Here is a 21,525-nt window from a genome sequence, read left to right as displayed (position 1 = left end):
AAAATACAGAAAACAAAATGTTTAAATTTTTTAATTTTGATTTTTCCTATTTAAAAAAAATAAAAAAATAAAATTGTTAGAACAGTTTTAAATGAAAAAAAAAAAATAAAAATTAAAAAAAAATTTAATTTTATAATAAATTCCAATTTTTAAAAAAAAGGGTTGAGGTGAAAACTTTTCGGGGGAAAATTTTTTTCTCTAAGAAGGTTTTAACAGGGGTTTAAATACCCTCCCTTTTTTTTTTTAAAGATGCGAAAAAACCAGAAGGGGGGGGGACGCAGACCCCCAACGGCCCTAACTCCCATCACCCCCACGCAATCACAAATGCGGAAGAGCCCCATGTGTAGAAAAGGGGTGTAAAAATTATTTTTTTCCCTATTGAACAGGGGGTTTAAACCCAAAAAAAATTTAAAATTTGAAGAACCCAAAAAAAACCCAAGTTTTTATTTTTCTTTCAATAAAGGGCCGTTTCTGAAAAGGGGAAATTGGTGTTTTTTTGGGGTGGGTTTGGTTTTTCCTGCTGGGAAACCCCCCCCTTCCCAGCCCCGGCCTTATTTAAAACAAGTGCAAAAAAAAATTACTTTTTAAAAGGGTAACCCCAAAGGGGCCCTAAATACGTCCAACCTCGGTTTTTCTGGGGCAGCTCCCCGGCCAAAAACCGGGAAAATTAAAAAAGTTTTAAAATCCCCTTAGGTTGAGTAAAACAGTTTTTTTTTTAAAAATTTTTTTAAAAAAAATTTTTTAGTACTTTGGTTTAAAATTTTTTTTACCCCAAAAAACCTTAAACAAACAAGTTAAAAAAGAAAAAGTTTAGGCCCTTTTAAAAAAAGGCCCCCTATCGGGAATTTTGAATTTTCCTTGGGCCCCCGGTTGAATTTGGAAATAAAAATTTTCAAAATTTTAATAAAAAAATTTTTTGCCCTATTTACCAAAATCTCTGGGAAAAAGTAGATTTTTCAAACACTTTTTTCTTGGGTTTTTTTAAAAAAGGTTTTTAAAAAAAACAAAAAATATTTTTTACAAAAATTTTGAAGTTTTTTTAAAAGAAACCCTAATTAAATTTTTTTTGAATAATTTTTTGGGGACTGGGATCGGGGGGGCAAAAAAAAAATTTTTTGGTGGAAAAGAAAATTTTTGGAAAACTTTTAAAAATTTAGTTACACCTATTGAAAAAAAAGAAATTTTTACAATGTATGGTGTATTTTTTCAAAATTTTTTAAAATTTTACATTTTTCCCCCCCCTTATCTCCCGATGCTACCAGGGACAAAAAAACCAAAAAAATTTGGAATAAAAATTTAAAGTGGGGTTTTTTTGGCATGTTTAAATTAAAAATTGGTATTTTTGACTTTTTAAATTTATATTTTTTTTTTTTAAGGCTTTCTTTTATTTTAATTAAGCCCTTTTTTTTTAAATAAGCAAAATGTTAAGGGAAAAAATTAAAAAGTTGTTACCCCCCATTTTTTTCCAAATTTAAACCCTGTTACTCGAAAAAATTTAAGAATTTTTTTGAAAAAACCGGGGGGGGGGCTGCCCCATAGACCCCCAGGAAAAAACAGTGTAAAGGCCCAAAAAAGGGTATAAAAATGGCATCAAAAATACTCCCCCCCCTCGACTCATTGGGTTAAAAAGGGGAAAAAACCCCTTTTTTGTCAAAGAAAAAAAAAAAACTTTATTCAAAAATTTCCCTTTTGTAAAACAGTCCCCTCTGTGTCTCTCCTTCCCTATACTGCGTATGCTCTTCGTATATCGCCCCACAAGGATGCCCCCTTTTCACTTCCTTGAAAGTTACAGTTTTAAAAGTGTCCTTTACAAAAGTGTTCCCTCCCATATAACCCCAAATTCCGTTGATGGCGATGGAGATTCGGGAAAGACTTTCCTACCTTTTTTGGCCTTTCACTGTTATTTACTTGGCGCTATGGGAAGTCCGGCCTCCCGGTTTTTATCCCAAAAAATCTTTAAATTGTTCTGAAGAAACAGAGCTTTTGGGGTTTTTAACGAATGGGGGGTTTGTGATTAATGAAAAATTTTCATTTTTTGGTGGGTATCCCCTTTAAAGTGGGGCAGTTTTTGGGGTTATATCAAAGCACATGAAAATAAAAAGAAAAAATTAAAAAAACGTTTGCATTCAACAAATAAAAACGTAAAAATTCACTGGGCTAAATCGAGGGAAAAAAAAGGATCCCAAATAAAATTTTGGGAACCCCTTGAGAATCAAAACCCTTTGAAAACGAAGAATTAATTTTTTGTTCTAAAAAGTTGGGAGGGAAAAGTTTCAGTTTGGGAGTTTTATTTTTTGCTCCCAGAATGTTTTTCTAAAGGCCGATAAATTCTATAAAAATTTCTAAAAAAATGTAGCGATAACATTGTTGAAATTATTCCCTAATTTCTTCTAAAGTTTTCAGCGGGTGTTTATTTTCAGAATGTTCTCTTAAAAGTATATTTTTCTAAAAACTTCTAAAAGTTTATGAAAAAATTGTTAAACGTTATTCATTTATTGAAGTTTTTATGGGGGTTTATTTTTTGTTTTACAGTGTTCTTCTGATTGTTTTTGGAAAAACCGGGGTTACGCCTAAAACAAAAAAAAAAAAACCCTCGGAAAAAAAAACCTAGGGGGGGGGGGGGGGGGGGCCCTTAAATATGTTTGTGGTTTTTTTTTTTTTTTTGTTTTTGTTTAACTTTTTTTTTAAAAAAAAAAACAAAAAAAAATTTTTTTTAAAATCGTTTCCCCACCCTTTTTTGCAGGGGGGGGGCTTTTGAGAGGCCAAAAAAAAAAACCCCTCTTTTGGGGTTGGGTTTTTTTTCACCCCAAAACCCCAGATAAAAAAAAACACAAACAACAAAAAGGGGGCGGGATAAAAAAAAATAAAAGGGGGGGGGTTTTTGCCTTGTGGGACGGGGAGGGGCCCCAATGGGGCGGTTTGGGGGGGGGGGGGGAAAAATAAAGAAAAAGAAAACGGTCTGTTGGGGAAGGGGTGGGGGCCAGTTTTTATTTTTTTTGGTGGGGAATTGGGGGGGGGGGGAAAAAAAATGATTTGAAAAAACACAGTTTTATTAAAAAAAAATTTTTTGTTTTTTGGGGGGGGGTTGGGAACTTTTCCAGTTTAAAAAAAGGGGGGGGGGGGGGGGAAACAATCTGTCACAAGCTCACTTTTAAAACAACATGGGAAAAAACAGGGGGGGGGGGGGCCTATCTAACGAAAATATAAAATTACCTGCCTTTATGCCTAATCATTTTTACAAATACATATTTTAAAATAAAACGAATAATATAAATAAATATGAAATATATAATATAATAATCTTAATAATGTTTAATATTACATTAGTTTGTGATGTTTTTACCTGTGTGTTATGTGTTGTGTCTCGCTCCTTATAATGTTCTGGGACTCTTGTTGAGCACAAGATCACTAGCAATCTCCTTCTCACAAGATGCTTCTGTTTCTCGCGTCTTCTCTGCGTTTCGTTTCTTCAAGGTAGCCTTGCCAAGAACCGGTCTCCACGAGAACACAAGTAGCTTACGGCTCTGTAAAAAAAAGGGAATTTAGACCACACTCGCTAACCTTCCCTAAATACTTCCCTCGGAGGGAATCCCCGATGGGCATTTTGTTTAATTCAAAGCTTTGTATGGGAAGGTAGTTTTACATGGCATACCCCGCAACCCCCCTCGGTTTTGTAAGAGCTACGCCCTGTCGCCAAATGGCAGCCCTATACTCCGGACATGTGTGGTACTTCCCTCAGGAGTCCACAACACTTTGGTGACGTCATGTAGTGCAGACCTATAGGTCCCTTGGCGCGAGTCCGCGAGGGGCGCATTGATAGGGTATGTTGTGGACAGACTCATCGTCACGGCGAAATTAACGGTCTGGGTTGTTTTTTGACAGAGCTGCAGGTTCGGGGGTATGCTGCTATTGTGTGTTGTTGTTAGTTTTTACCTTGTGTTTGCGAGATGGCTTGCCATGCAGAGAAATCTTTAGCGAAATCTCCTCCCATCCATTGTCTGATTGGCATTTCGCAAGGATTCCTGGGTAGTTAAAGTGTGCGGAGCCTGCATCTATGCGGGCTTCATGGAAGACCGCTTCAAGGGTACAAAGGGGGCGCTGCTGAGCACACTACAGAGCGCGTTAAAATGCTGAATTGGGCGGCCTACGGTCTCGTAGACCTCGGCAAGCACATGCAATTTAAGTCCACGAGACCGAAATTCCACATGAAGTGCGCCATTTGGGACAGGTCCCTAGTCTGCTTCATATGCACACTTCAGGCCGCTCCATAGACCACAACACGATTATGACATCATCGCAGATCACGTTTAATTTATCCCCACCCCAAACGTTTTTTATAACAGTCCAAGCATACATATATACATATAAAATGCTGCAACAAACAAATTTGTAAGTGGAAAAATGTAAACAATAAACCAACACCATAGCAGATTCTAAGTGATCAAGGGGCTTAGGACATTCTGATTCAACCCATTCCAAGCATTCTGCCAGCAGTGGGCACTCATGCAAAGTAATCAATAACGTACATCCGAGTAAACGAGACTGAGGGAAGTTGTCAAGTGAAGGGCATATAAATGGACTGGAACACAGCCTAGGTCAAAGGAATAAAAACTAAACAAGAGAACAGTATGCTAAAGAAACACAAAAGTCCATAATCGTGACAGTACTCTCCCCTCCCTGAAGGCGTGACAAAAGGAGTGAGGCAGTGGCAAAGGCCAGAAAGAGAGGCTAGCAGATGACCACAGCGGATCAGATGGAGGGAGGAGTCAGGGAGAAGACAGGAGGAGCCAGCAGGACCCAGACCGCAGCCAGGATGGCAGCCAGAGTTAAGGAGAGTGGAATTACTGTCATTTTCAAACAGCAAATCATTAAAAATGAAGGCCAACTGAAACTGTCAAATTAAATGAAGATGTCAAATTAAAACTGTACAATTAAATTAGAAAAAATAATCAATTCTCATTATTGAACAATGTTATCATATGCAGGATCCTGAGCTTTAGGGTCATCTGTGTTTTCACAGGATCTCTTCATATTCTGGAGAAGAAGTGAATATATTCATCACTAATAAGATCTGATGTTAAACATCCACATGATGAACAGCTACAGCAGAGCAACTCACATCCAGTGTGTCGTATTCAGAACATCTGGACTGGGGGTCAAGGGTCATGTAGGTGTCCTCAGGAGCCTCCAGCTGATGACACACAATGATGAGAGAATTAATTCTCCCTCCAGAACTGACAGACACAGATGAGAAGATACATGAGGAGATTTACACACCGTCTTACTGTGTCATGATCCTCTGGGGTTTTGATCTTCTGATGAAGTCACTCGTTTCCTGTGAGAGGAGAAGAAATGAACATGAACACAAACTGACTCTGAATCTTTCTAACAGTTCAGACACAGAATCTCCTTCACCTTCTGATCAAGAGCCAGATGAAAACCACCAGAATCACAGACATCAAAACAACAGCTGCAGAGATTCCCACCGCGACCGTGATCAGAGATGAGCTGCTTTCTCAGCCGTGCAGACGAGAGAAAGAAAAACTGTTACTCTTCAGACAATGAGCTGACTGAGATCAACAGAGATGATTCTCACCTTTAACAGTGACTGAAACAGACGCTGATCTCTGAGATCCATGTTGATTCATAGCCTCACAGTAGAAGCGTCCACTGTGACTGGAGTTAAAGCTGGAGATGATGAAACTCTGTCCAGATCCAACAGCTGAGCTTTGATTCTCCTTAAACCAGCTGAAGTTCAGAGCGGAGGGTTGGAATCACTGCTGCAGCTCAGAGTCACTGAATCTCCCTCCACTATTACACCAGATGGACTGATGGACACTGAGACGCTCTTTGGAGGATCTGAAAAATATAAAAAAATTACTTCTCACAGTCCTTCATTTTGATCAGTTTGGACTGAATTTAGCTAATATGAAGATCAAGTCTTGATGTACATCTGACGCTGAGAGTGACGGCAGGAGACGACAGATGTTTCTGATCTCTCACTGCACAGCTGTAGTTCCCCGTATCATCACTGCTGACCGACGGCAGCAACAGCTGATCCGAGACAATCCTTTCTGATAAACGCTTGCCATTTTTATACCAGGTGAAGTTTGTTTTACCTGAGAGGTCACAGGTGGTCTTACAAAATAAAACAGGTGATTCTCCCTCCATGATCTCTGCAGGAATCTCCACTCTGAGCTCTGAAATCACAGAGAAAATGTTTCATGTTTTATATGAAAGAACAGAGTAGAATCTGTGAGTGTAATATTAGTTTGTCTGTACCTGTCACTTTAAGCTCAGGCCCAGGAAAACCCAGAAATCTTTGTTTTTTTACTCCTGTCAGGATTCTGAGGCAGTAAATTCCTTCATCCCCATGTGTCACATTACTGAGACTGAGAAAGGACATTCCTTCTTTATTCTGGAAGAACTGAACTCTGTCTCTGTAATCTGAAAGATTCATCAGACTGATAGTCTTTTCTTTAGATGGGTTTACAGTCCAGAATTTCTCTGTCACTGTGAGATAATTTGGGTGTTTATAAGTGCTTGATAAATTTATTGTTGAACCCTTTAGAGCACATTTTTTCATATTGAAGTACTTAACCTCCCATTTCTGGCTGCAGATCACTGGAAAATATAAAACAGGAAAATACAGATTAAATGCATATTTATCTGTTAAAAGATACAGTATATTTGTGTTTTTATTTCCACTTTTTTTCTCTATAAGGGTAATCCACTTCAGCAGTACCCATATTGTCACTTTCTCTGAATGCTTGGATTGCCTTCATATATTGTTTGTTAAACACAGATACATTTACTTTAACAGTCTCATCTCCAGTCCAAAACAACTTTAAATAAGAATTTGTGACAGACTCACCAGGAATCATAAGCAGAGAAATCAGAGATTAAATACAAAGCATTCTGAAAGACATTAAGAAAATGATTAAAATGTCAAATATATAAGATTGAAGTGTATGGTTTCAGACAAATACATGCTGATCATTTATTAACATCAACAAAGCAATCAATCAGTTTATATTTGATGCAGAGGCAGACAAGACAGTGATGACGAAAGAGTATTTTTATTCAATAACAGGATGGATATGAGACACAAAAAACCTAGATTGAATATGAAATAAATGCAAACAAATTATTGTATAATTGAATAATCTATCTTCAATAATCTGAGTGTAACAAATCTCTGAGCATAGCATCTTAGATGCTAGATAAAAGAAAAGAAACAGAGGAGCAGAGGGAGCCCTTAAGCAGTCAGAGCAGAAGAGCACCCCTATAGAAACTTAGCACTCTTTATTTACTCTTATTATAAACTTTACACATATTGTCATCAATTAGCGTATGTCTAAATCAGTCACATTAAATGTCATAAACACTTTGTGACCAGTTTGATATGGCCAGCAGACTACACCAAACAGATAGCACCTGTGGTTTGACACCCTCTGAAAGAATATAGCAAGTATAAGCATTTCTCAGTTCTGCTGACCTTATTTGTGACGCTCTCAGCAGCAGTACTAAAGTACACTCAGTGCAGTACACTTCAAATTCTAAGAAAACACTTGAGTCAAGAGAAAACTCTTATTTTTCAAAGTGTAGTAAATTCTGCCATTGTGTAAGCACATTGTGCAAGACAGTAGCTAGCATGTGAGCCACAAAAACAAGTGTTATAACTCTTGACAACTTTTAATGATAAAGAATCATAATCAGATGATAAAGGAAAATACAATAAAATAAATTAATAAAAGAAATACACTCTGCTGCTCAAAGGAAAAAATATGACTAATAAGAAATAACTACTCAGCTGTCTTACCTTGCTTCACTGTAACCTGCAGGGCTCATATATTACAATACGAGCTGATCAGGCTGGACAGTGGGAAGCTTTGTCTCTAAAATGTTGTCATTTCCTGTCTGTATTTCCTCTGTATGAGTGAAAGATGCTCCTCCTCCAGTCACATGACACTAATGTAGATTCTACATAAACATGCGCTATGTGAACTTCTTGATGGACACACGAGCACCTTGTTTTTAAGACGCCGTGTAGGGATACAAGAAATCACAGATCATGCATAGAGAACATAACAGACTTTTTTCTAATGAGAGAACACTGAAATACTACTGAAACATACACTGATGAACATAACACTTCTGAATGTCGTTGTGATGCTTCCTCTTTTTTCTTTCTATTTTAGTGCTGCTTTTGCAAAAATGTGTGAGCATCATGCAACTCCTTCACGCAAAAATTTCCATTGGATGTATTAAGTAAATATTCATCCAACCTCAAATAACAAAACCACTCTAGAAATGCAACATAAATACAGAGTCAAATTGAAACTTACAAACAAATATATAAATAATGTACAACTTCATTCATTTTACAATGTACTCTTTATCATTCACGCATTTTACTTTGGGGCAAATATGTTTAGCTATACTGAGTTAAAGACGACAAAATAGAGATAAAGGACATGTAGATGAACTGAGAAGACTTACAGAAGTGTTTATGTCTGTAAATAGAAGCTGAAAATCCCATTTTACATGGAGCTTTGAACGTTAATCTAATCACAACTCGAGGATAAATAAACGTACGTGATAATAATGCCGGCTTCCCTTCACAACTTAAATTCTGTGAACTCTGCCTTGACACTTTTAATAAGAAGAGGTCGAGCCTCTTCACTTTTGTGTCCCTCCCCTTTATTACCATAACTTTCAGGACAGTTGTTCAGTAAACAAGCAGCACCACAGACAGCGGCCTTACTCCACACCTCTACAGTACACCTGATGCGACATCTGGAGGCAGGTAGATGTTTTTATTATATTTTTATTATATCATATATTTATTGTATCATAATCTGAAGATGAAAAATCAGAGTCTGTGTTCATTATACAATACATTATGCGAGTAACAATACATTATGCGAGTAATGTTTAATTCTAAACCAGAGAGAGTGGAAATCTTACTAATGCTATACGTGAATCTATAGGAGAAAATCAATAATTAAAAAAAGATTCATATCATGAATTAATCAGTTATCAATGTCTTCATATGCAGGATCCTGAGATTTAGGGTCGTCTGTGTTTTCACAGGATCTCTTCATATCCTGGAGAAGAAGTGAACATATTCATCACTAATAAGATCTGATGTTAAACATCCACATGATGAACAGCTACAGCAGAGCAACTCACATCAAGTGTGTCGTATTCAGAACATCTGGACTGGGGGTCAAGGGTCATGTAGGTGTCCTCAGGAGCCTCCAGCTGATGACACACAATGATGAGAGAATTAATTCTCCCTCCAGAACTGACAGACACAGATGAGAAGATACATGAGGAGATTTACACACCGTCTTACTGTGTCGTGATCCTCTGGGGTTTTGCTCTTCTGATGGAGTCGCTCGTTTCCTGTGAGAGGAGAAGAAATGAACATGAACACAAACTGACTCTGAATCATTATAAAGGTTGTTAAGGAGATTTAACCAGTCAGAGAGCACTTTATTGGTAACGTTGGGAAAGGACGATAGGTGGCGAGCTAGAAACTTCCTTATCCCTCCTGTCAGCAAACAGAGGGATCAGCTAACAAGGGTGTAGAAGCACCTATCCCTGACTGTAAGCCTAAAACTGACATTTCCTGATAAGTAATCTCTCAATTCTGATTGGTTGATTGGAATGATGTCCCTGGATCAACAAAGATGTTGATCCAGTAACATGTTGTACTTGGTCAAATCACGTTCACCATATATACATATATATATATATATATATATATATATATATATACACACACACACACACACACACACATTTTTGCGTTCTGCTCTTTTTATGTAGATTTAGAGTATTTTAGTTCATACATTAATACATAAATTTAGTCACCATGGATTTTGTACTGTTATTTGCCATAAATGCGATACATTCAATGCTGTAATATTGTGAGATGGTAGTGGCTGTTTGTAGCTGTGGTGGGGCTTATTTGGAGGAATATCCAGGGCTGTTGTTTACTCCCAGTCAGTCCCTGTATGATGATGTTTCAGCACTTTATAATAGACACAAAGAATTCGCCAAACCCTGTTATACAAGGAAAATGCGCCATCTAAAGGGCAATTTAAGTTTTGCAGTCCACTAATAATAAGATATATATCATGTATGTTGTAATTATATTATTGTAATATGCTGTTTGTTGGTTTATGGCAGACCACACACATACAAATATTAAAGTCAGACTGTTCTGAATCCTGTGCTGTGATTTTACTGACACCCTGGGGGGAAGACAATCTCCTAATCAGCATGTATATTTCAAACTTCCCCATGATACAGATTTTCCTTCACCTTCTAATCAAAAGTCTGAAGAAAACCATCAGAATCACAGAAATCAAAACAACAGCTGCAGAGATTCCCACTGCGACCGTGATCAGAGATGAGCTGCTTTCTTCAGCCGTGCAGACGAGAGAAAGAAAAACTATTACTCTTTATATTCAGACAATGAGCTGACTGAGATCAACAGAGATGATTCTCACCTTTATCAGTGACTGAAACAGACGCTGATCTCTGAGATCCATGTTGATTCTGAGCCTTACAATAGAAGCGTCCACTGTGACTGGAGTTAAAGCTGGAGATGATGAAACTCTGTCCAGATCCAACAGCTGAGCTTTGATTCTCCTTAAACCAGCTGAAGATCAGAGCAGGAGGGTTTGAATCACTGCTGCAGCTCAGAGTCACTGAATCTCCCTCCACTATTACACCAGATGGACTGATGGACACTGAGACGCTCTTTGGAGGATCTGAAAAATATAAAAATTACTCCTCACAGTCCTTCATTTGATCAGTTTGGACTGAATTTAGCTAATATGAAGATCAAGTCTTGATGTACATCTGACGCTGAGAGTGACGGCAGGAGACGACAGATGTTTCTGATCTCTCACTGCACAGCTGTAGTTTCCCGTATCATCACTGCTGACCGACGGCAGCAACAGCTGTTCCGAGACGATCCTTTCTGATAAACGCTTGCCATTTTTATACCAGGTGAAGTTTGTTTTACCTGAGAGGTCACAGGTGGTCTTACAAAATAAAACAGGTGATTCTCCCTCAATGATCTCTGCAGGAATCTCCACTCTGAGCTCTGAAATCACAGAGAAAATGTTTCATGTTTTATATGAAAGAACAGAGTAGAATCTGTGAGTGTAATATTAGTTTGCTGTTCCTGTCACTTTAAGCTCAGGCCCAGGAAAACCCAGAAATCTTTGTTTTTCTACTCCTGTCAGGATTCTGAGGCAGTACATTCCTTCATCCTCATGTGTCACATTACTGAGCCTGAGAAAGAACATTCCTTCTTTATTCTGGAAGAACTGAACTCTGCCTCTTTCTTTTCTTGTCTATCATATTCAAAAAAAAAAAAAAAAACCCTGGCTACGTGTTCTGTACTAGACTAACTGAGACTTGTCATAGCACTTGTATACTGTTGTTGTTCTCTCGTTGATCTGATTGTTTCTACTGTTCTCATTTGTAAGTCACTTTGGATAAAAGCGTCTGCTAAATGATTAAATGTTAATGCCTCTGTAATCTCAATGATTCAAAAAATTTATAATATTGTCTGTAGATGGGTTTACAATCCAGAATATCTCTGTTACTGTGAAGTTATTTGGGATTTTATAAGTGCTTGATAAATATATTTTTGAACTCTTTAGAGCACATTTCTTCATACTGTATATGGGTAATTAACCTCCCATGTCTGGCTGCAAAACACTGGAAAATATAAATTAGGAAAATACAGATTAAATGCATATTCATCTCTTAAAAGATAGTATATTTGTGTTTTTATTTCCACTTTTTTTCTCTATAAGAGTAATCCACTTCAGCAGTACCCATTTTGTCTGTTTCTCTGATTGCTTAGATTGCCTTTATATATACAAACACAGAAACTTTACTTATGAGGCGCCGCGTAGGATTTAAATCAAACTTCGCTTATGAATACATGCATAAAACACGTGCATATACACCTATACATTACTCAAATATACATGCATACTACTGGATGTTCACAAATACATATATGAAATACACATGCACACTAATATGAAATCGATACCAATACATATAATGTTAACAATGAATGCATACACACTTGTGAATAACTTGCGTATACATATAAACTTGACGCGTGCATACACCAAAAGACACTCGCATATATGTATAAGCTCGATCCATGCATATACACCTACACACACTCGCGCATACATATAAACTCGCTTCATACAAACACAACTGCCCATACTCGCATATACATATAAACTTGATCCGTGCATATACACCTATTAAACACTCGCACATAAATGTAAACTCGATGCGCATATACACATCCATAAAACACTCGCGCATACATAAAAAATAACATTTACTAACGTATACAGTTCAGATAAGAAAGACACATGCTTTATTTGTGTACATGTATATATGCAAGTGATTTCATATGTGGATGTGCGTGAACTTTTCAGTTTAAAAGGAAGGCATTTCAGTGTAAAAGGAAGTCATTTAAGCGTGAACGGAAGTAACCTGTCTATATACCGCATTTGCAATCATGGACAGGGATCGTGCTACAACTGAAGCAATTAGCGTTTTGCGAAATGTTCTTTTTTCGCCCGCTATTATAATAACACGCAAACGATGCCAACATCATCCGCCGGTTGAGTTCACGCACCATGATATCACACTCGCCAGCAGTTAATTGTCTCGATCTAGAAAAAGGTGAGAATTTTACTTCTACGCAATCTTCATGAAATGCATCCAAACGCTATGCAAATTACACACACAGAGAGAGAGAGTAAAATGTCCTGCCTCTATAGTTAAAAAATATAAAATGTGTTCCCAACTAAGTCCCAGTTTCAATAGTGAGCTTTGCCATTATCAGAATTAAGGATATCAAGAAATTTTAAATGTGATTAAAGTTTGCCTTTTGTTAAGCTGTATTTGTTTTTACAGGGCAAGGACACAATACCATTGGACTTTTAATAAGGATGTTATACTGTTGACCCATCCTGACGATAATGTAGTAGTAAAGCAAAAACAGCACTTGCATGAGATTGGACACATATTAAATGCGTTTTGAATTTGACAAAACATGGGATAGAACGGTTTTAAGAAAAATCAAAGAAAAAGTGCCACATGATTTAAGGTAAATGTTTTTTTTTTTTTTAAAGATGTTAGTTATTTTAAATGTTTTACTGTGTGTGGTATTATTTAAGGGTTTATTAGTACCACTGGTTTTAATTGTGTACAGTTTGGAAATACTTATGGGATGTGGCAACAAGCTCATTACACCTCAAGTGAAGGTCAGGAACTGGATAGCAGCTTGATTTTAAAGGTGTTTAAGCTGAAGGCCTTGTACGTAAATCCCTTAAGACCACTACTCTTGGTAAGACTGGAGTGTGTGTGTTTTTGTTTTGTTTTTTGTTATGAAGTTTAATTGATTTACTTTTTTTCTTTCCCATATGGGCTTCCTTATAGGGTTTAGGGTTATTTTAGGCCATATACAGTTGCACTCATAAGTGACGTGACATACAGCCAAGTATGGTGACCCATACTCGGAATTCGTGCTTTGCATTTAACCCATCCTAAATGAACACACACAGCAGTGAACACACACACCCGGAGCAGTGGGCAGCCATTTATGCTGCGGCACCCGGGGAGTAGTTGGGGGTTCGGTGCCTTGCTCAAGGGTACCTCAGTCGTGGTATTGAAGGTGGAGAGAGCGCTGTACATTCACTCCTCCTACCTACAATCCCTGCCGGCCCGAGACTCGAACTCACAACCTTTTGGATTCTCTAACCATTAGGCCACAACCTCCCTCATAAGTTTACATACCCTTTGCAGAATGTGCAAAATATTAATAGCTGAAACAAAATTTGAGGGATCATGAAAATTGCATGTTATTTTTTTTATTTAGTTCTGTCCAGAATAAGCTATTTGACATAAGATGTTTACATATACTCTACAAGACAATATAATAACTGAATTTATAAAAATGACCCCATTCAAAAGTTTACTGTAATACCCTTCATAAATAAACGCTTAAATAATACATCACACAGTAAAACATTTACAATAACTATATCATCTTAAAAATGTATATTTTTTACCTTAAATCATGTGGCACTTTTTCTATGATTTCTATCCCATGTTTTGTCAAATTCAAACGCATTTAATATGTGTCCAATCTCATGCAAGTGCTGTTTTTTTCTTTTGCTTTACTACTACATTATCGTCAGGAGAGGTCAACAGTATAACATCCTTATTAAAAGTCCAATGGTATTGGTGTCCTTGGCCTGTTAAAAACAAATACAGCTTAACAAAAAGCAAACTTTAATCACATTTAAAATTTCTTGATATCCTTAATTCTGAAAATGGCTAAACTCACTATTGAAACTGGGACTTAGGGAACACATTTTATATTTTTTAACTATAGAGGCAGGACATTTTACTCTCTCTCTCTCTGTGTAATTTGCATAGCGTTTGGATGCATTTCATGAAGATTGCATAGAAGTTAAATTCTCACCTTTTTCTAGATCGAGACAATTAACTGCTGGCGAGTGTGATATCATGGTCCGTGAACTCAACCGGCGGATGATGTTGGCATCGTTTGCGTGTTATTATAATAGCAGGCGAAAAAAGAAACATTTCGCAAAACGCTAATTGCTTCAGTTGTAGCACGATCCCTGTCCATGATTGCAAATGCGGTATATAGACAGGTTACTTCCGTTCACGCTTAAATGACTTCCTTTTACACTGAAATGCCTTCCTTTTAAACTGAAAAGTTCACGCACATCCACATATGAAATCACTTGCATATATACATGTACACAAATAAAGAATGTGTCTTTCTTATCTGAACTGTATACGTTAGTAAATGTTATTTTTTATGTATGCGCGAGTGTTTTATGGATGTGTATATGCGCATCGAGTTTACATTTATGTGCGAGTGTTTAATAGGTGTATATGAACGGATCAAGTTTATGCGAGTATGGGCAGTTGTGTTTGTATGAAGCGAGTTTATATGTATGCGCGAGTGTGTGTAGGTGTATATGCATGGATCGAGCTTATACATATATGCGAGTGTCTTTTGGTGTATGCACGCGTCAAGTTTATATGTATACGCAAGTTATTCACAAGTGTGTATGCATTCATTGTTAACATTATATGTATTGGTATCGATTTCATATTAGTGTGCATGTGTATTTCATATATGTATTTGTGAACATCCAGTAGTATGCATGTATATGTGAGTAATGTATAGGTGTATATGCACGTGTTTTATGCATGTATTCATAAGCGAAGTTTGATTTAAATCCTACGCGGCGCCTCATATTTACTCTTCAGTTTTACTTTCAATTTATTACAAGCATCCAAACACAAAATAAAACAAGATTAGCATATAAATTGGGCATTGTGGACATGTCTTATCTCCAGTGCAAAACATCTTAAAATAAGAATTTGTGAAAGACTTACCAGGAACCATAAGCAGAGAAATCAGAGAGTAAATACAAAGCATTCTGAAAGACATTAAGAAAATGATTAAAATGTCAAATATATAAGACTGAAGTGTATGGTTTCAGACAAATACAATCTGATATTTTAGTAACATCAAAAAAGCAATCAATCAGTTTATATTTGATGCAGAGGCAGACAAGACAGTGATGACGAAAGAGTATTTTTGTTCAATAACAGGATGGATACAAGACACAAAATTCTAGATTGTGGTTTTAGACCCTCTGAAAGAATATAGCAAGTATAAGCATATCTCAGTTTTGCAGACCTTACTTGTGTAGCACTTACAGCAGCAGTACTAAAGTACACTCAGTGCAGTACACTTCAAATTCTATGAAAACACTTCAGTCATAAGAAAACTCTGATTTGCCAAAGTGTAGTAAATTCTGCCATTGTGTAAGCACATTGTGCAAGACAGTAGCTAGCATGTAAACCACAAAAACAAGTGTTATAACTCTTGACAACTTTTAATGATAAAGAATCATAATCAGATGATAAAGGAAAATACAACAAAAGAAATGAATAAAATAAATACACTCTGCTGCTCAAAGGAAAAAATATGACTAATAAGAAATAACTCATCAGCTGTCCTACCTTGCTTCAATGTAACCTGCAGGACTCATATATTACAATACGAGCTGATCAGGCTGGACAGTGGGAAGCTTTGTCTCTAAGATGTTGCCATTTCCTGTCTGTATTTCCTCTGTATTAGTGAAAGATGCTCCTCCTCCAGTCACATGACACTAATGTAGATTCTACATAAACATGCGCTATGTGAACTTCTTGATGGACACATGAGCACCTTGTTTTTAAGACGCCGTGTAGGGATACAAGAAATCACAGATCATGCATAGAGAACACAACAGACTTTTTTCTAATGAGAGAACACTGAAATACTACTGAAACATACACTGATGAACAACACTTCTGAATGTCATTGTGATGCTTCCTCTTTTTTCTTTCCATATTAGTGCTGCTGTTGCAAAAATGTGTGAGCATCATGCAACTCCTTCAGTGACAAGCATTTGTGAGCAAAAACAACCTCAAACAACAAAACCACTCTAGAAATGCAACATAAATACAGTCAAATTCAAACGAACAAACAAATATATAAATAATGTCATTCATTTTACAATGTACTCTTTATCATTCACGCATTTTACTTTGGTGCAAATATGTTTAGCTATACTGAGTTAAAGACGACAATATAGAGATAAAGGACATGTAGATGAACTGAGAAGAATAACAGAAGTGTTTATGTCTGTAAATAGAAGCTCAAAACCTGAAAATCCCATTTTACATGGAGCTTTAAACGTTAATCTAATCACAACTCGAGGATAAATAAACGTACGTGATAATAATGCCGGCTTCCCTTCACAACTTAAATTCTGTGAACTCTGCCTTGACACTTTAATAAGAAGAGCTCGAGCCTCTTAATTTTTGTGTCCCTCCCCTTTATTACCATAACTTTCAGGACAGTTGTTCAGTAAACAAGCAGCACCACAGACAGCGGCCTTACTCCACACCTCTACAGTACACCTGATGCGACATCTGGAGGCAGGTAGATGTTTTTATTATATTTTTATTATATCATATATTTATTGTATCATAATCTGAAGATGAAAAATCAGAGTCTGTGTCCATCATACAATACATTATGCGAGTAACAATACATTATGCGAGTAATGTTTTATTCTAAGCCAGAGAGAGTGGAAATCTTACTAATGCTATACGTGAATCTATAGGAGAAAATCAATAATTAAAAAAAGAATCATATCATGAATTAATCAGTCATCAATGTCTTCATATGCAGGATCCTGAGCTTCAAGGTCATCTGTGTTTTCACAGGATCTCTTCATATTCTGGAGAAGAAGTGAATATATTCATCACTAATAAGATCTGATGTTAAACATCCACATGATGAACAGCTACAGCAGAGCAACTCACATCCAGTGTGTCGTATTCAGAACATCTGGACTGGGGGTCAAGGGTCATGTAGGTGTCCTCAGGAGCCTCCAGCTGATGACACACAATGATGAGAGAATTAATTCTCCCTCCAGAACTGACAGACACAGATGAGAAGACACATGAGGAGATTTACACACCGTCTTACTGTGTCGTGATCCTCTGGGGTTTTGATCTTCTGATGGAGTCGCTCGTTTCCTGTAAGAGGAGAAGAAATGAACATGAACACAAACTAACTCTGAATCTTTCTAACAGTTCAGACACAGAATCTCCTTCACCTTCTGATCAAGAGCCAGATGAAAACCACCAGAATCACAGACATCAAAACAACAGCTGCAGAGATTCCCACCGCGACCACAGATGAGCTGCTTTTTTCAGCCGCATCTAAAATATAAAAGAAATGACATTCATGATCAACAATCACAAAGCACATTGAACCTAGAGGATCTGTTCTCAGTTCTTGCACTTGTGTTCACTTACACATCACATTCAGCTTCACTGCATCAGACTCTATCTCTCCATGTTTATTTCTGGATCTGCACTTGTATTCTCCACTGTGACAAGAGCAGATGTTTGAGATGCTATAGATTCTTCCAGATTCTACAGGCTTTCCTTCTTTAAACCAGTTGATTTCTGCAGCTGGTTTTGCATCACTATTGCAGCTCAGAGTCACTGAATCTCCCTCCACTATTTCACCAGATGGACTGATGGACACTGAGATGTTCTTTGGAGGATCTAAACAGACATACATACACAAAACATACACAGTTGTAATAAACTCAAAACAAGTTCACTGCAATTGCGTTGTAAGCATCAAATTTTTCCCTCCAGAAAGAACTGTCATTTCATTATAAAGAACATGTGAGTTGTTTCAAGGTGAAGCTCTCAGCTTACTTACATCCAGGTCTAACAGTGACTTCAGCAGATGTGGACTTTAGTCTCTCATGGCCGCTTATGGTGCAGGAATATCGTCCTCCGTCCTGCAGCTCGACAGACTCCAAAACAAGTATGTTGTCCCCTTGGTTTTGCTTGTGCAGATGTCCATCTTTCCTCCAAATGTAGGTTGGTACAGTCATGGAAGGGATGCATGAACCACAGACTAACAAAATCCAGTCTCCCTCCATCACAACATCAGACTCGGTCTTTACCTCCAGCTCCGCATCTGGACCAGAAAGAATATGTGTGTGGTGTAATCAGAAGTACCTAGTAGTAGTACCTAAGTAACTAGTAGTTCATTATTTTTCATTTACAATGAAATATCTGAATTACTTTTTCAAATTAGTAATGCCAGTTACTTTGTCTTCCTGTTTTTTCCCATGTTGAGAGAAATCGTGAGTAAGTGCAGTTTTTTATATTTAAAACAAACAAGCAAGCCCAGCCCATGCAGATGAGAAAAAGTAATGCAAAAGTAATGCAATTGCTATTATTTACATATACCTGCCTGTCTAATAATATCTTATATCGTCAGTTAGGGTTTTCATAAAAACAACAACAACAACAGCATTGTTGGTAGGTATTTTTATTTTATTTAATTCCGTGAAATTGTAGCAAAAATGACAGTGATCTAACAACCATTATTAGCAGAATACAGTAATAATTGACACTGAACATAAATAAATACTACACAAAGTAAAACAAAAATAAAAACAGAAAATAGTCTAATGAAGACCAAGTTCCAGTGAAATACTGTATTTTCACAATCCTCTGATGCCTGTAAGTCATTCATTATGTGTATTTGGTGTGATTGAGTGGCAGTTTCTCTCTGCAGATGACAAGGTTGTAAGACGTGACATCATCTGAAATGCACAATTGAGTTTGGAGTTACAATGTGCCTCCTTCCATTTGTTTATGTAAAAACAGTTATGTTTATGAAGGCCAAAAGTAGTGTGTGAGCACTTCACAATGTTATGTTATGTTTATGCATAAAAAAAGAAAATTCTAATAATATGGACCTTAAATTCAACATCTTTGTTACTTACTTAGTGGAGATTGGCAAAGAAGTATCCTTAACCGAACAGAGCTGTTCGCACTTACATGTTCTCTTAAACTAAAAAGAGAAAAATGCATGACTGGTAGGAAACCAGTTACAGTTTGAAAGTTAAAAACTACAGACATTTTCAGAAAGAAATCCTTTACCTGTTGAGAGTGTGTTGACAGTCTGTGTGGCTGGATGGCTGAGCTCCAGAAAATCAGTAATGAGCCATCTTTTCTGTATTTTTATGCTTTAAGATACATAGTGCCGACAGTTCCGTCATGTACTCATTTATTATTTGAATGTTGTTAATTTTGAAAAAGTTGCATAGTGTAGATGTAGTTTTAATGCTTGACTCTTAAATAAAAAACTGTATAATCAGTTCAATTCCAGCGCTCACACTGAAATGTAAAAGGTCTTTATTCACACCTATCATCCGGCTCTTCACTCACCTGTTACTTCTAGCTGGATTCCCTGATCGTTTGTCCAATTTCGCCCGGAAGCAGTGCTGAGCACAAACCTGAAGATGCCCGCGTCACTCTCTCTCACGTCCTTCAGCAGCAGCGAGCAGTTCCCCGCGTCAGGCTGCACAAACTCCCCACGGCTTTCAAACACGGGGTCCTGAGAAACCCTGACCTTCTGCTCCGGTGATCTCTCAAAGAACCATTCGGCTGCGCTCACCTGCTCGGTTGGAGAAGTGTATCTGCAGGGTATGAGCACTGATGACTGCTGAACCACACACATTCTGCTGACGATATGAGTCACGTCATACTGCACACCTGCAATACACAAGCATGCATGCCTGATGCTGCTTTGCCTTTCTTAATTGGCATTATATGGTTCCATGATGAACCTTAAAACCAAATGTGCACTCTTAAAAATAAAGGGTTCAGAAGACGACTATTTCAGTATATAGTACACTGCACGTACAGAAAGCTGTAAAGTGTGAAAGTTTGTTCTCAACTGCAGTGGCACAGGATGCTTAAAGAAGTTCTTTTAACCAAATGTGCTGCCAGTAAAGCAACTTTGTTTTCTGCGTATCTGAAAACAGTCTTCTGTAAAGAAATATGTTACCTTTTCCCATCAGAGAGATCCAGATGAAGGACTGAAGCAGTAGAGCTGGACACACCTGCAAGACATGAGATGTATCGTGCAAAACCTCCATAAAATACCCGATCTATCTATCTTCACAGTGAAAATTAATACAAGTAATTATTATGTATTCAGTAGTCATTATTCATTAACCAAATGCTTAATTAATGAATTGTTCTTATCATTGCTTGACTTAAACTGACCATAAATGACCAGGCTCTTCTGTACTACTATACGTCTTATGCTAAAATACAGTGCAGTGTTAAGAGTAACTTCAGTGAGTTTAGATCAATGTAAGAAAGAAACATCTCAGTAATTTCAACTAAACATGATTTAAAATGAAATACATTACCATGATATTGACGAACATAAAAACAGCCGGTAGAAGTACAGACACTGTGGTGAAACAAGATGGCTTAAGACCAGAATAATATACATCCTCTTCCTTTGTGAAACTATGGAGAGAATTTGATCTGCACTCTGTCCAAAAAAAAAAAAAAAAATGCAGCTCTTAAATGGTGACATAACTATGTAAAGTACTGCATCTCTGAAGGCGCCAAATATTATAGCTCATTCTCATGTATAAATTTCCCAGTTTTTTTTTGACAAGGACAAAAAAAATACTAAAGAAGGAAAAACTTTTGAAAAGTTACTCTCTTTTTTACATAGTGCCGATGTCACAGTGTCATATTTTTGTGTGCCTAGAACATAATTAAATCCTCAAGAGAATATATAGGCTAATAATAACAACACACTCTTCCTGTTTATATTACTTATTTTAATATTGTAAACAAAAAACGTGAGCGGTTTGGTTCGACAAACTGTGGGACCGTCTGGTCTCTGAGACACTGCGCATGCGTTCATAACTTTACTCGTCTTTGGGGACAAATTTGTCCCCTGAGGTGAGTTAAATCTGACAAAACCTCTATTTGTAAAACGGTATAAAGTAAAAA

The 21,525-nt window shown here is 37.1% G+C and overlaps 2 protein-coding genes and 1 pseudogene across 4 annotated transcripts; all 3 read right to left on the bottom strand.

Annotated features, from left to right (window-relative positions):
- Window positions 1-4,893: 4,893 nt before the first annotated feature.
- LOC109075902 lies at window positions 4,894-6,917 on the bottom strand (annotated as a pseudogene).
- Window positions 6,918-8,814: 1,897 nt separating this feature from the next.
- Window positions 8,815-21,481, bottom strand: si:ch211-286b5.6 (B-cell receptor CD22). 3 transcript variants are annotated; one of them, XM_042764139.1, is made up of 9 exons: window positions 20,925-21,481; window positions 20,555-20,609; window positions 19,933-20,259; window positions 18,407-18,670; window positions 17,989-18,243; window positions 17,787-17,892; window positions 17,649-17,706; window positions 17,491-17,562; window positions 8,815-9,110 (listed from the first exon to the last, which is right to left on the bottom strand). In XM_042764139.1, the coding sequence occupies exons 1-9, from the start codon at window positions 20,940-20,942 to the stop codon at window positions 9,036-9,038; spliced, it is 1,230 nt and encodes a 409-aa protein (XP_042620073.1). In that variant the 5' UTR covers window positions 20,943-21,481; the 3' UTR covers window positions 8,815-9,035. The 3 variants fall into 3 exon arrangements, with proteins under 3 accessions (XP_042620073.1, XP_042620065.1, XP_018974686.2); XM_042764131.1 differs by lacking the exons at window positions 17,491-17,562; window positions 17,649-17,706 and adding exons at window positions 9,196-9,267; window positions 9,354-9,411; XM_019119141.2 differs by lacking the exon at window positions 8,815-9,110 and adding an exon at window positions 17,108-17,405.
- Window positions 10,722-16,401, bottom strand: LOC109108380 (Fc receptor-like A). The gene is made up of 3 exons (XM_042764175.1): window positions 16,138-16,401; window positions 15,505-15,548; window positions 10,722-11,125 (listed from the first exon to the last, which is right to left on the bottom strand). Exons 1-3 carry the CDS (start codon window positions 16,164-16,166, stop codon window positions 10,845-10,847), a joined length of 354 nt encoding a protein of 117 aa, XP_042620109.1. The 5' UTR covers window positions 16,167-16,401; the 3' UTR covers window positions 10,722-10,844.
- Window positions 21,482-21,525: the final 44 nt, after the last annotated feature.

This window comes from Cyprinus carpio, chromosome A1, assembly GCF_018340385.1.
Source record: "Cyprinus carpio isolate SPL01 chromosome A1, ASM1834038v1, whole genome shotgun sequence".
NCBI classification, from domain to species: Eukaryota; Metazoa; Chordata; class Actinopteri; order Cypriniformes; family Cyprinidae; genus Cyprinus; species Cyprinus carpio.
This window is presented reverse-complemented; position numbering and strand designations above follow the sequence as displayed.